The sequence below is a fragment of the Argiope bruennichi genome, chromosome X1 (genome assembly GCF_947563725.1).
Source record: "Argiope bruennichi chromosome X1, qqArgBrue1.1, whole genome shotgun sequence".
NCBI lineage: Eukaryota > Metazoa > Arthropoda > Arachnida > Araneae > Araneidae > Argiope > Argiope bruennichi.
Genome location: NC_079162.1, coordinates 94,739,051 through 94,754,606, shown reverse-complemented (window position 1 = coordinate 94,754,606; position 15,556 = coordinate 94,739,051). Strand labels below are relative to the sequence as shown.

The window sequence follows — 15,556 nt, the reverse complement described above, 5'->3', positions numbered from 1 at the left end:
GAGGAGGAAACACCCAGTTTTATGCTATCGATCATCCTATGTAAAAACAAATACTGTTTTAAAGCTAGTAATGTATACTAAAAGTTGTTGTGCCTTAAATTTTCATTGGAAATTGTTTACATACTTAAAATTGTACAGACTTTGAAATTTCTTATGGCAATACACATGTTTGATGTCATGAATAGATTTCCCATGGAAAAATTACCTGGGGTACAAATTTTAGTTACTATACTATGATTACATCAGGAGATATTGACGTTTTTTGTTATGGGGTGGTTTCCATATTTAGATTAAGGTGATAAGATTTAGACATTCTCAGGATGTTGTAATGGTATTTATTTTTGAAGTAATTTAAAGGCATCTATGAAGTTGCAGTCTACATACTAAAATCGTTTGAAATTTTATTCATGGCGAAATATTTATTCTGAATTTTTGGGAGAATTTTTATTCTTTTCCAAATAGAATTACTGTAGAGCATTGAAAGTTTTGTGTAAATTAGATTAGCATCAAAATGGAAAGTTCTGTTGTTTCAGCAAAAGAAATAAAATTAAATGTATTTTTTATTTAAAAAAATGGTGATTTTAGTGTTAAAATTAAAATCTTAAAGAAAAAAATTAATTGAATTTTATTCTTTTTGCTTTTTATTCCGGCATTTCTTTTTTAGTATAAATTATTCCTATCCTCGCTGTTTACTAATCAGACATGAAGTGATATACCACTTTATTTTCTGAATGTACACACACACACACAAAGTGCATTTCATTCACTGATAAATGTTAATCAGTTTTTTTTTTCCATGCTTTACTGGCAAATTAGAATTTTATACAAATTCTTTTTTATTGCAAAAGGTTTCATTGTATGAAGACCCATATATATACAAGATCTAAATTGCTAAACATTGTGAGATAGTGTAGAAGGAAATTTCCTTTCCAGTGCATATGTATAAGATTTTATTTGTTCTGTATATATACAGTGGTGGCCAAAATTGTGGACACATTTTGAAAATTTTTATGTTTTCTAAATTTGTATGTTTATAGAAAATGTAACGTTTCACAAAATGCAAACTATTATATGCCATTTTAAAGAGAATTTAATGCTGAATTCAATACAAAAAGTAAAATTGAAATATTTACAATAAAAAAAAGTTGAGCAGCAATAATTATCGGGATACCTTAGATGCTGATGACTGCAGTGAGTTATTAGTGCTTAGTAGGATATCATCTATTTTTTTATTACAGTTTCACACTGATGTTTTATTGAGCTGACGAGAGTTTTAAGCTCTTCCTTCGTTATTGCATGATGCCAGGAAACATTTACAGCTACAATTAATTCTTTTTTATTTGATGAATGCTTCATATGTACAAGAGTTTTCAAATGTTGTCGTTAGTTTTCAATAGTTTTGAGGTCAGGACGGTTTCCTGGCCATGGTAATAATTCAGTACTCTTTATATTGAACCACACTATTGATATTTTTGCTGTATGGCAATGAGCCGGATCCTGCTGAAAAATACATGATGCGTTATAAGGAAAGAGATCAATGATGGGAAGGTGTAAGGTTTGGTTCTAGAGTAGTGTCAATGTATTTTCTTGCATTTAATGTCCCATCAGTAAAATGAGAGACCAATACTGTCTGCTGACATGCATGACCAAATCATAACGCTAAATGATCTCTTCATTGTTGCTGGAATGCAATCAGGATGTCGCTCTTCGCCTATTCTATGTCTTACATATTTTTGCCATCTCTACCGAATAACAATATCGTTGTTTCATCACTCCGTATAACTTGTGACCATGCGTTCCTTTGCCCATTGTGATTTTTTATACGCTGCTGTAAATTGAGATAAGGATTTTTTTGTCGAATTCTATCTCTTAGGGCAACATCTAATAATCTTCTCCAAATTGTTTCTGAATTGACATAAATGACAGCATCATTCCATTAATTTCTGATGGCCGCTGATGACATTCTTCTATCTTGGAGGCATAGTCTTTTTATTCTTATGTCATCAACACATGTGGTGCACCTTTCTCAACGATTTCCTGCTTTGTTTTTTATTGAATTTGTCTCCTGATATCGTAAACAAAACTTTCGAACTCCAGATGTAGTCACTGAATCACCCAACTGTCTTGCAATTTCAGCATAGGAAAGACCACATTCATGTAACACAATAATCTTAGTTCTCTTTCTAGGTGTCCAATTTACTCTTTTATTTGATGTCATTTCTCCTTGACTAAATATTAAAAATATTTACATATATTCCAAATATGTATTAAAATGTTTAACAAAATTTCTAACTTACAATTTGATTACATAAAAAACACTCTTCTTTGTACAGAAAAAATCACAATAATGACTTTTTCCAATTTTAAACATGATGTCAACTTTTGCTAGCAGTTATTAACATTTGATTGGTTCCCAGAACAAGAACAGTTATTTTTCAGGAAAGTTAGAAATTACAATCCACTTCAACACTGTATTTGTTATGCAGATTAAAGTAAGAATAACTTTTCTTGTGTTGCAAATATTTGAATTTTGCTTTTTTTAATTGAAATTTGCATTAAATTCTCTTTAAAATGATATTTAATAGTTTGCATTTTGTAAAATGTAACACTTTCTATAAGCATACAAACTTAAAAAAAAGGGACGATTTTCAAAAGTGTCCACAATTTTGGCCACCACTGTATATATTTGGTTTAAGTAGAATGCAGGTTCAAAGCAGTGAAGAGACTTGGTATTTCAGGAAAGCATAATTATTAACAAGAAGACGCAGTGCAACACAAACACAGAAGTAAGAATAAAGGATGAATAAATGATCACTAGTCTTATATAACATAGGATTCCTGGCCAGGCGCCAATTCAATACACGTGATGACCTTTGACACCTTTTCAAGTGCAAACGAAGATCTCTTTCTCTTGATACGTAGTACTGATGGCGCTTTATTTTTACAGAGGAATTAATTAAACAGAAAGTGGAATTGGATCACGAAATAAGAGAATATTTTAGAATGAAGTTATGATGCGCTAAATTAAGATAAAATCTTGGGAATTAATTTGGATTTAATTAAGAGTTTAAAATATCATTCACACGCACACACACATATATATATAAAATGCAAAAGTTTTGGTCATCATTTGCTTCTACTTCAATGTTGACATTTTTAGAAATGATGTATCCATCTAAATTAACTGGTAAATTTGTTAATTTTAAGAAATGTTGATAAAGATCCGATTTTTATTGTTAATCTTATAAAAAGTGACAATTTTTTGATATGATAGTTTTTTTCCCCCTTCATTTTTACGATCAATTTATGCTTTTGTTCAAACCAAAAATTTATTTTGCAGCAGAAGACGTTGTGCTTTTGCACTGTTGCAAAAATAAATATTAAAATTTGAAAATGCATTTAAAATGAATTATTTGTTCATATAAAATTAATTTTTAAATATATGCATTTAAATTTAAAAAACTTATCAATAAAAATAAAGCATTATTATAAAACAGAAAACATCTTATGCTTAGAATATACACGGGTTCATTTATGCATGAATGTAAAAAGTGCTTAATTCTTGTAGCAGTTTCTCGCTATGCACCCTGTAAATGCGATGTAAAAGGCTGTTGGCATTTTGAAATTTAAGAATAAGCCCCTAAATGAATCATTAGGTTTAATATAGAGAACTTATGGGAAAAAGTACTCGTTGAAATGAGCTGAAATAATAGCCCATAAAATGGTGACCTTTGAATTTATACCCAAATTTAACTGTTTCATTATTTAAACAATTTTAAACTCTAATTTTGAAAATATTTTACTTATTAAAAATTACTTTTTAATGATAAATATGTGGAAAAAATATGTATAGTACCTTATATCTTTTTGATTTAAAAGATTTTAGGTTAGTAACTATAAAAGTGCAAAATTTAATTTTAGCATTAGAAGTTCAGAATTTTGTTAGCTCATAATTTTGAACCGAATAAACCTAGTTTAATGAAGTGTGGTTTTTTTGGAATAATTTGTGATGTAGTTTTGAAACTTGATGATGAAAATGAGTGTTGCTATTGGAAATTTTGAAGTTTGTTCTCATTTCAATATGTAGATGGCCCCTTATGAAATTTTTAATTAGATAATCCGTATATGTATGTTAATTTCTTTGGAAGGATACCTTTTTAATGATTGTACGCTTTTAAGTTATTTATTTTTATAATTAGACTACTGTATTACAAAAAATAGTCTTTTCTTTGTTGAGTTATATTTAAAAAAAAATGTTTCTTAATGTTAGAATCTTGCTTGTTATTTATTACCTATGTTTTTAAAACTGTATGAAGAATTCTGGTTATGAAATTTATAATTTCTCTTAACTTCTGCTGTTAAGTTCCTTTTTTTATATATATCTAATAACCTAATTATACATGACTTTCTGTAATAAATATTATCTCTTTAGATGATGATGGGAATAATCACTGGCCTGAGTTTCTGAAATATCTATTTGATTCTGCCATATCGCCTGATCCCTTCTTAAGAGAAATTGCATTATTGATGTTTGCGTAAGTATATTATTTAAGCTGCATTTTGAAGATTAGTTTTTTTTTTTTTTTCAGCATTAAATATATATATATATATATTTGAATGTTATAACATTTCTAATACTGCCCTAATGCATCTTCTGAAAATTTTTCTAAGAAACTTCTGTAATTTTTTGAATAAGAAATTTTGGATATTTTACTTTCTTATTGTTACTGAGCTAGTGCAAAGTCTGTGTAAAATGCTAACATTTAATTCAAATTTACTTTTTGAATAATAGCATTCTTTTTGAATTTTTAATGCCAGACTTGTATATCAATATGAATTACAAATCCAATTTTCTGTTCCGGTCTATCTCATTTGCTATTTAATTTTTTAGAATTGCTATAGCACCAGAAGAACTTGGAAAATACAGAGAATTTAAAAATTATCTAAAAAACAAGGAAAATGCATAGAAATTTGAAAATTTCCTTAAAAACAGAAAATGCAGTTAATCTTAAGTTCCTTAGTTCTTTTTTTCTATCGAAAATATGCCGAATAAAAGACCTGAAGATTGCGAGAATAAAAAATCGTAGCCACAGCATTAAAAATTAGCCAAATTTGTAAGCGTGGAAACTCTCCCCTTTTCTACCAGCTCCTCCCCCTATTTTTTCTGAATAGATCAATCCGATTTCGATTTCAGAGACAGTTGTTCTCTTTCCTTGAGATTCCGGGATTGCAGCTAACGAGGATGCGCGAAACTGCTATAACTGCATGAAAAAACAATAAATTTCTTTTGCTGGAATAGCAACATTCATTTTGTAGAAGCATCGTGGTGGTATTTTCCCTCACACGTTTATTGACTGGTTTGTTTATTATTTGGGAAATTGTGAGCTTATTTAGAGAAAATTTAGAGTTTTTGTAAACGAGATGCTCAAAATACGTATTTAGTACTGATTGGTCGGATAAAAATATGAATCCTCACTTTGCTTAGGGCCACGATGGCCTGGTGGTAAGGTTCGGCTTTGGAAACGGAGGATTTCAGGTTCGAGACCTGATTCCACCAAAGAACCTTCGTGTAAGCGACTCAGGTGCACGCTAAATCCGTCGAGGCCAAATGTCCTCCCGCTGGTGTGGTGTGGAAATTTCGAGGGGGCGTGCCAGCTCAGGTGATGCCCTTGTCATCTGACCGCGATTCAAAATTACGAGGTTTCAAAATAGCTCTAGTGTTGCTCTAAAACGGGATGTTAATATAACTAAGCTAAACCCGACTTAGCTTACTGGTTTAGAAAAGTTCCGAAAAATCCGACCTGCCCTCTTTTTAAGAAGATAATATGCTTAAGTAATATGAGAAATCAGGCATGTATTAGTCATGCGAAAAGAAGAAAACATACTAACTTGCGTACTTTTTCAAAAAAAAGTCAATGGAGATTCAGCTTTGTATCTAAAAGGAATACATGATATGCCAAGTCCGAAAACGTCGAATTTGATTTCCGAAAATAAGCCGATTTCGAACAGAAACTGTTGTGAATACCAAAAGCGTTGTTCCATAGATGGAAACGTGTGAAAATGGAAGCACTTAAGATGCATACATGTTCTTGACAAATGCACATTGTATGAAATTTTGTGAACTCGGCCTTTATTATATATTTTTGCTTGGAAAAGTTGTTTTATACCAAGTGAATATAGAAGCAGGCTATCACTGTCAAATAATGCTGGTTTTGTTTTGTAAATAAACTGACTGTTGTAAATGGCAAGAGTAACTTACCTCCTTTTTGCTGCTATGTATTTTAACATTTTCTGTATAGAAATGCTTAATTTGTGCTCTTCATTCTATTTTAAGAGAATGGAACAAGAAGAAATTACCTTGTTAAGTTTTCGTTCCTCTGAAATGTGCAATGAAAAATTTCTTTTGAATTGATCTTTTTTATTATAGAAAACCTTATTGATGCTTTAAAGAGAGAAATCTGAATATATATATTTTTTAGATCCGTTCCTGGAGTGTTTGGAAATCAGCAAGGCAGATATATTGATATCATACGCCAAATGTTGTCTCAGTGCTTAACAGATGTTCAGTCTCGACAAGTGAGTTTAAAAGAACAAATATTTCACATGTGATAAAGCTTTTCTATATGCAGCTATATTTTAAAGTGGATCCCATCTTATAACTCTTAACATTAGTTAATTTGGTTTAGATTCCAATACATATGCTTATCTCTATAGTATCTTTGTTTCGTTTATTTTTTTAGGTGCAATATGTTGCAGTCAAAGCTACTTCTAATTTTTTATTAGCTAATGAGAAAGAGGTGCATGTGCTAAAGCAATTTACAGATTGCATTAATCTGTTGCTTCAGGTAAATTTTTTTTATATATTTTATTAAAGTTGCTTCAATTAAAGTTTGAAAATCAGGCGTCATAACTTTTCTAGTATCTTGATTCGGAGTGATATTACAGGAATTGAATTCAAATAAATAATTAAAATTAAATTCTTAAGAAGTATTTTTAAACAATTAGTACTAATTTTAGTAAAATACATTTTGCATTATTAAAGTACTCGTTTGTAATATTTAAGTCAGTTATAGTAATTGTATGTGCTAAATGCAAGAACTTGCAAAACTGTTTATTAATCTTGTATTTTTTAGTTTTTCAGTCAAGTATTGGATTCTAAAGATGGACAACCAGATGAAATCTTGCGCCACTTAGTTGAATTAGTTGAATCCTGTCCGCAAATGTTTCGCGGACAGTTGGATGCTCTGCTTCAATTATGCCTAAAGGTAAGTAATATCTGAGTATTGAAATTCATTGCCCTCTTTTCTTACTCATCATTAAATATTAAAAAGCATATACTGCAGCCGGATGCTAGTTGGATATAGTTGCTAACATTTGTATTAAATAGTTTCAGTTCATCTGTTTTTTCTTTTTCTGTGAGTTATGCTATGACTTGAGAACAGAAAATGTAGTTTTTATTATTGATTTTTGTTACCCATCCAGTTTTTATCCTGAATATTTTATTTTAAATAATGAATTGACTAAAATAGAAATTTAATGAATGCATATATTTATACTCCCTCCTTTTCTATTTAATTTTGACTGTTGTAAAGCTTTGTTTGATTTATTATTTAGAAGTGTTAACTGTTATTTATTCTCATAGACATGCATAATGAACTGGACCAAGATTTTCTTTTTTTCATTGTTGTAATGCCGTAAAATTTAAAATGATCTAAAAATGAAATGAAAAAAGAAAAAAAATCTTCAACTCCCACTTGGGGCTTAAAAGTCATAAAAAAAGTGGTGAAAACTTTTTGACATTAAAAGCAACTCTTTTACAACATGTAAAAGCAACTTTTTTACATTAAAATATTAAAAAAAAATTCTTATCTGTTCATTTTTCATTAAATGGTTAAGTCCTCAACTTTTTAAGTGTAGAAAAATTTATTTAATTGGAACCAATCTCAGGTTGCAGAACATCATTTAGCACTTGTGGTGACAAGAAATTCACAAGTGTATGTGCTGTAAGCAGTCCACTGTACCTCGCAGAGACGCCACAAAAAGTGTCAGATAACTTATAGAAATAGAAAAAAGATTTACTTCTAAATGAACCATTTTTGACCTAAGATTATGCTTCTGTAATCTGTTTTCCAGCTAACATTCTCGGTCAATGTGTCCCGAATATCATTTTTACTTTAGTAACAATTGCCTGCTGACAAGTGTAGCATGTCAGGGGTGATTCGATTCTATCACAAAAGCAAATCGACGTGCACGTCTTACCACTGTAAGTGCTTTGAAAGCCCTTAAGAACTGCTTATGTTTTATGATCCTTATATAAGGGATTTTTCTTTAACTAGGTTCTGATATTTCTTCTTAAGAATTAAAAAAAAAAAAAATTCTTAAGCCGAGATATGTTGAATTTTAAGAATGTATTTTCTTTGTGATATCTGATTTTCATCTCCAGTAGGAATGCCAAATAATCTAATGCAAAAGATTTGTTAGTTTGGGTAAATATTGATACTGTAGGGAAAATCTATCATTTTCATTGATTTGACCCTTATTTTATCTCTCTTTGATGTCAAAGTAAGAAACGAATCGTTTCTTTTTATAGATTATATTTTTCAGAAATGTCATGAGTGTTTTTATTTGGCTTTAATCGGTTGCCTTTCTACACATCTTTACTTTTTTACAAAACAAAATCATAATGTATTTTGACTTGATGATTAGTGAATTGTTTAAGGAGTTTTACGGTAAATGAATTTTATGTAAAACTTTTAGGACTTTTTTGCAGTATGCTAGAAAAATGTGTATTTATTTCTTAGTAGTCTTTCAAAAATGATGCACTGAATGGGTTCAAGGCCTGCAAAAATAAGAGTAAGAATATCAGGAACATTTACCCATTCAAAATATTGCCTATTTTTTGAGAGACAGAGGGTTAAAGAAGTTGCTGCCAATCACGCAAAGAATAGAAAATTGATTTTCTTGATCTCTACAAATTAAGAAATCTCTCGGAAAAGGAAGTTGCTGACACTGAATTTAAACTAATACAATTGTTCATCAAGCCAAAGTTTTTTTATTAAAAAAATTAATATGAAAAGCTTTTTGTGAAAAAATCGATCGATTAAAAGAATGAGATAACAAAATTTATAAAAAGAAACAGGAAACTTTGTTTATAAAGTTCATAAAATTTGCAGATTTTAGTATATTGTTATAAATCTTGTGTAGCCATCACCTTTCTCACCTTCTGTAACCTTTCATTTTCTTTCAAAGAATTTATATGTTATTGAAGTGCTGGCGTAATGTTTTTTTCTTAGTGCTGTTCATTTTAGTATAACAAAATAATTCTAGATTTGTATACTGTTTTGCCCAACCTAAATTTCATCATAATACATAATTCAATAATCGAAACTATACACTAATGCCAATTTTTTTCTCTCTAAAATTGCTTATAGAGTGCTTATTTTTTGAGAAATTTAACTACTCGCCATGAATATGTCGTTTAGATCCACAAAGTGAATAAAAATATATGTAGTAGTTTCATTGTGCAATTTTGTGTTTCTAATCATCATCAAGACCTTCATGCTTTATGAATACAAGAAGTTGATGTTTATGTGCAGCAATAAGTTATTAAATCTTGTAAAAAATGTCCACTTTTTTTATTAATTTATTATAATTTTTTTTTTTTTTTTCGTTCTTTGTAATGCATCTGGAAACTAAGTTAAAATTTATTAGCAAAGAACGAATGGCAAGAATACAAAAAGCAACAAAAATTAAGACATTTAAGGAAACATTTCAATTATTAAATAATTTTTAAGAGTTTAAAATTTTTTGTATGATATTTTAAATATGGTAAATTAAATATAATATTTGTATATTTTTAAAATAAGAGTATTTTTTACTCTTATTTTAAAATTTACTCTTAACATCTTAAAAATTATTTTAAAAAATAATCTATCTTTACTACTTTTGAAGATTTTTATGACCCATGTAGAAACGAATGATGTCACACAATTTTATTATTTTCTCCTGAGTATATTTCTTACCAGTTTACAGCTTTTCTGTGGTATATTAATACAAAAAAAAAAAAAGTTTTTAGTCCACCCTAATGCATAGAAGGACTTTCTTAGTATGTAGTTATGCGTATAAATGAACATTACAATGAAATTCCAAGTATGTTCTGAATTGAATTTATTATAAAAAAATTCAGATAGTTTTTAAACCCTATATTACCACTCAATTTTTTTATTGAATGTTTATGATAAGTAAGAAGAAATGCTTGAAGGGGGTAAAAATATTTGTTATTTTTATATTTATTATTTTTAAAATAATAGAATTTGCCACTTTTTGTGTGTGTTGGAGTGAGGATCTTTTGAATATTGAAATGCTTGTGTAAAAAGTTGTATTTAAATGTAAATAATTGTATCTAAAATGCATTTAATTATTAATATTTTTTTAGGGTTTGTCAAGTCAAGATCTGGAAGAGTCATGCCATCATCTCTCTCTAGAAGTTCTTGTAACCATATGTGAATCAGCACCTGCTATGGTTAAAAAACTGGGTGGCAAACATATTCCTACTATATGTAAGTACTTTAAATATTGGATTTTTTCTTAATTTCCTGTTACTTAACAGCATATAATTTGTTTTTCCTCCCTCCTTTTTGGAAAAAAAAAAAAAAAAATGGCTATTAAACAGGGGTGTATTTCTTTCATAGATCCGCGGTTTTCCGCTTTATTAGGATTTCTAATCTGAGATTGTGAATCTGTTACCGAGTTCTTTTCTGTTTCAAACTTTGAAGTTTTTACCATTTGACACCATTCATTCTTATTTTTTGTTTTGCACTTGCTGCTTGAATGTGATATATTTTTTTTCACGATTAGGTTCTCACTTTTTATTACTTGTGATTCTGTTGTAAGGACAATGGCCTGCATTTCTACAGATATGTATCCCTTTCTTCTTTTGGCATTTGAAAGCTGATTGACAAGATTGGCCAGAGAAGCAAGCTGAAGGGCTGTCTTAGATTCTTCCAAAAAGAGAAGAAATTTTGATATGGAGGGAGAAAAATAATTGTCCCACTAAATTTGTATTTATGGGGGATGGTTTTACAAGGCTTTCTGCTTCAGCCCCAATGTCAAGATTAGATGTAGTGAAAAATTGCAGAAAATCTTAAAAGCATATGTTAAATGTTCATGAGCATTGCAAATGATGCCTGTTGATAATTTGCTGTTGAATCTGCATCAATTGATCCTGTTGTAAGCATTCTCTTTCTTTGGCATTAATGAAAGTTCTTTCTGATTTGGTGTCTAATATCATTTGTAATGTAGAAAGAGATGCTATGACTTGTGAATGCACAAGTATTCTTCTGTTTATGGCAACCACAGCAGAAGGAGCCTGTGGTTAAATGGTGGATGAAAGTTAAAATTTCAAGCAGTTTACACTAGTGTCAAAAATAGCATATACATGCTCAACTGTTTTCATGGGCTTGAAAATAGTTGAGGTTTAGTATCATGAACACAATTGCTATTTCTGAAACAGACGAAGTGTAGAGTCGTTTGATGCCATTCAGATTGTGAAGTATGAGCTTATGTCTCAAAAGAAATCTGCAATTCATTTATATAAAAAGGACTAGAAGAAAGACAAAGTTGGCAGAAATCTTTGTAGATACATAAATTCAACAGCAAGGAACTACAGAACAGAAGTTCTTAGCAAAAATTTAGCATGGTTTTTATATTTTAGATTTGTTTTCTTATGTGTTTGATTTTCTTTTTTGGGAATTGATACGCTAATCACGTGGCAGTATAATTTTTTTAATACATCTAACTGTGGTGTTAACAAAGTAATTTTACAAATTCAATAAAGGTTTTTTAGGAAGATTTTTCATTAAAACTTGCCCAAAATTTCATTTTAAATAATTTAGCTCCAATATTTGTAAGACCTTCAACAATTACTGGTTCGTTTCTTTGTTTATATGAAATTGGGTGCATTTTCACTCTACATAATGAATTTCTTTGTGACACATAGTTCTATATTTAAAAGTACCATGTTAATATTAGGTCTTATTTTTAATCTAAAGGTGCTGATAAAGTGCATATTTTTTTAAGATTAAATTTAATTACTCGCCCTGGAAGAGTATATGTAAGCACTGAAGACCACATATGGTTCATAAAAATATAAAACCAAAACACAATTCAGGATGCATGTTAAAATAAACTGTTGATGTACTTCATATGGCAGGTATGAAATGGTCATGCCATATCACTATGCAGAGCCAGGGGTGTTTGTGCTCCGGGGAAACCCCGGAATTCCGGGGATTTTGAACTTCGATACCCGGAAATTCCGGGGATCGTCGTTCAAAAGGAAGTAGGAATAATAATGAATTATTTATTTTGATCTGGGTAATTTTGTTTGCTTTGAAAGCAGAAAACGCAAGGTCAGTGTGTGTGGTGAAAACTTTTCCTTTCTTTCTCCAAAGGCAGTGATAATGCGTGAAAAGGGGGAAAAAAACTTCTTTTTTGTTCTTTCCTTATTGCGAGTTATAACTCATTCCCTCGGTTCTCGGACATTCTCTTCTGGATTCTTTTCGGCAAGTAGGCGCGGCAGAAAAAAAAGGGAGAGACTTCGTTCGACCAGATGTGCGATAACGTGACTCTGGGTTCAAAAGTCTTATCTCTCCTGGCGTGGCGCCAATAAGTAGAGAAGGGGGATTTTTCGCCGTATTAGCTATTTGTCATTGATCGCTTCGCAACTTTTTTTTCCTCCGCTGTGTAAAATTTTCGTTTCATTTATTGATGCACGTGTAAATTTTTCGTTTCGCTTATTGAAATATTCTTTTATTTATGTACGCAAGAGAATTTCACTTTGAAATTTCAGCATATGAAACAGAAATTACCCCTTAAAAATTCATATCTAATTAGTTTTACAGCATTAGATCCAGAGCTAAGAGGTAAAACCAGTACAATATTAGCTTTTGAAAAATTATCATCTTTTATGTCCCATATTTTTAGTGATAATGAAAAGTCAAAAGTAGAAGCTGAAATAAGGTTATACCAGAGTGATATTGATATCACCAAAGAAATGCTCTACACATCTGATGAAAGTGGAAATCAAGTCAAGTGTACAATTGATAAATATTGGTCTAAAGTTTTTAATTTAAAAGATGATTTCACAAATGATTATAAGTATCCTACATTGGCTAAATTGGTCAAAGCCTGCCTTAGCTGCTTCCATGGCCCATTAGTGGAAAGTGCATTCAACTTAATGGATACACTTGTCACTGACTATAGAACCTCTCTTAAGATTGATTCCCTAGATGCAGTGCAGACTATTAAATATGATTTAATGGCTTCTAAAGAAACCTCATGTGAAAAATATGGCTCAAAAAATCCAATGACTGATCCAATTCACAAAGATCTCTTACTGAATATGAACAGAAGTTGGAAAACATATCAAGAGGACTTAAAAACATGTATTTCAGATGAGTCACCTATAAAAGTCTCTGAAAAACCTTCTACATTAGCAGAAAAGCAAACTGCTTCTACCTCTGCATGTGCAGTTCTCGAGGAAATTTCTTCAACTGTAAATGAGGAAAATAAAAGTCAACCTTCCTGCAATCATGAAGTTCACCACAAAAGAAAGACAAGCCCACAAACATCAGAAAATAAAAAAAAGCAGCAGAAATTAGATAATTTTTTTTAAAGAATTAATTCAGGTAATTTAAAATATTTGCATAAAATGTAGTAGTTTATATGTTTGAAAATTTATGGTTGTTAATTTTGCAAAAAAAGTAATTCATTGAACTTTTATAATTAGGTCATTCAATACTTCATAATTGTAATTTTTCATTTCTCCCCCCCCCCCTTCTCGAAACTCCAAAATGCCGGTAGTAAGTCCGTAAAAGTTTCAGGGGATTTTTTGGGGTCCCACAAACACCCCTGCAGAGCTGAAGTACTCATGTTAACCCTTTCAGGGCCGGTGGTTGAAGAGAGGACGACAGTTTAAAAAGATTCTGTAAACACACACACACCTGTTGGTTTTAAAATCCAAAAAATTGCTGGAAAAGTGCAATTTTTTTCTTTTCTATAATAATAATAATGAATAAATGACAACCCGAGCAATTTTATATTGTTTTTTTTTTTGTACTAATTTTATGTTAAAAATGTCTTTTTTTGCCAGAAACGTGGACATTTTTTTGAGTTCTTAAGAACTGATATTTTATCAAAATCAGTCACCCGCTTTCTTACAATAGCCATGAAGTTTCAAATCGTAATTCTTTTGAAGCTTCAAATTAAGAATGAACGAAAGCTTTTGATTTCTGGGTGGTCTCATTTGGGGACACCACCTGACTAGGACATCTGTTTCTTTGTTCACTTGTCTTCTGTTTTGCCGCCTCTCATATCCGTGAGAAAGCTCTAACTTGATATTTTTCAGAGAAAGGTGCAATGTGGATTTTGTGCTTGGGGGGGAGTTTTTTTTTTTATTGTCTTCAGAGTTGGAAGAAAGACCACCCATGTTATGAAGCCAGAAAATTTCAGATTTGCCTTTTGTTCTAGACGGTTTCTTATTTTTAACGCATATGCTCTGCTTTATTTTTTGTTATTTTTTCCCTTTAAATGCGTTTATATAGCCTTAGTTTTTTATTAAAATTTTTTTCGTAATTATTATCATTGTATTCTGCATTTGAAAAGTGTGGAAAAAAATATGGTGAAAAGATAATGCAGATGAAGCTCTGATAGTTTTTAATGAGCTTCCTTCAGAACAAGTACAACAGATAGAATTCTATACCACAAAGTAACATTTGGCACCTGTATGACACAATGCATGAACTTTTGCAAGCTTGCATTCAAAATTCCGGAGGATACATTGGTTATTAATGTAACAACGTTTCACATTTGAAATGCATTTTCTTTAACTTAAATCAACCTGTTATCTTGAAAATTTAATCAATTAAGCATGTTAACTAGGTAAATACATTGTCCAAATTTCATTAGTCTACAATAGTTTTTTCTTGGTGTTGGGATTTTTTTTTCCCCGTCAGTGCATATATTTTACTATAATTTGTCTCTTAGAAAATTTGTTAAACAATTTTTGATTAAAAATGATCCATTTATCCTCCCCTTTTTTATACATTTACATCAGATCTTGTTTGACTTCATGGAGTTTCATTTATTACATTTTATGGGGTTTTGTCATAAATATTTACTTTCACAAAATTATGAATATCTTTTTTCTCCTTTCAGTGACCTTAATATTAAAGATGATGACAGAAATAGAAGAGGATCCCAAATGGGATTTTGTTGATGATGAAAATACAGATGAAGACAGTGACAGGTTACTAAGCATTTTATTTAAAATTTTATTTTGAGAATGCAATTAATCTATCTTATTAGGGTAGACATTTAGTGAATATGGGATTTTATGGATAAGTTTTTCAAAAATAAATAAATATGAAAAAAAAAAGAATAAATTTGAAAATGTTTATTATTTCTGTGTATAATTTTATTAAAAAAAATAAGCTGTTTGTCTTCAATTTTTTAACATATCAGCAGGTTGTTTGTTTAATAAAATTAGTTGTAAATGTTT

The 15,556-nt window shown here is 30.1% G+C and overlaps 1 protein-coding gene across 1 annotated transcript in view; it reads left to right on the top strand.

Moving 5' to 3' along the window:
- The window catches only part of LOC129959529 (importin-5-like), a 79,617-nt gene that overhangs the window by 23,595 nt on the left and 40,466 nt on the right, over positions 1-15,556 (top strand). The window contains exons 4-9 of the mRNA XM_056072403.1: positions 4,433-4,535; positions 6,480-6,576; positions 6,741-6,845; positions 7,134-7,265; positions 10,436-10,559; positions 15,214-15,304. Coding sequence (XP_055928378.1) covers positions 4,433-4,535; positions 6,480-6,576; positions 6,741-6,845; positions 7,134-7,265; positions 10,436-10,559; positions 15,214-15,304 — 652 coding nt within the window. The remainder of the gene's footprint in view (positions 1-4,432; positions 4,536-6,479; positions 6,577-6,740; positions 6,846-7,133; positions 7,266-10,435; positions 10,560-15,213; positions 15,305-15,556) is intronic.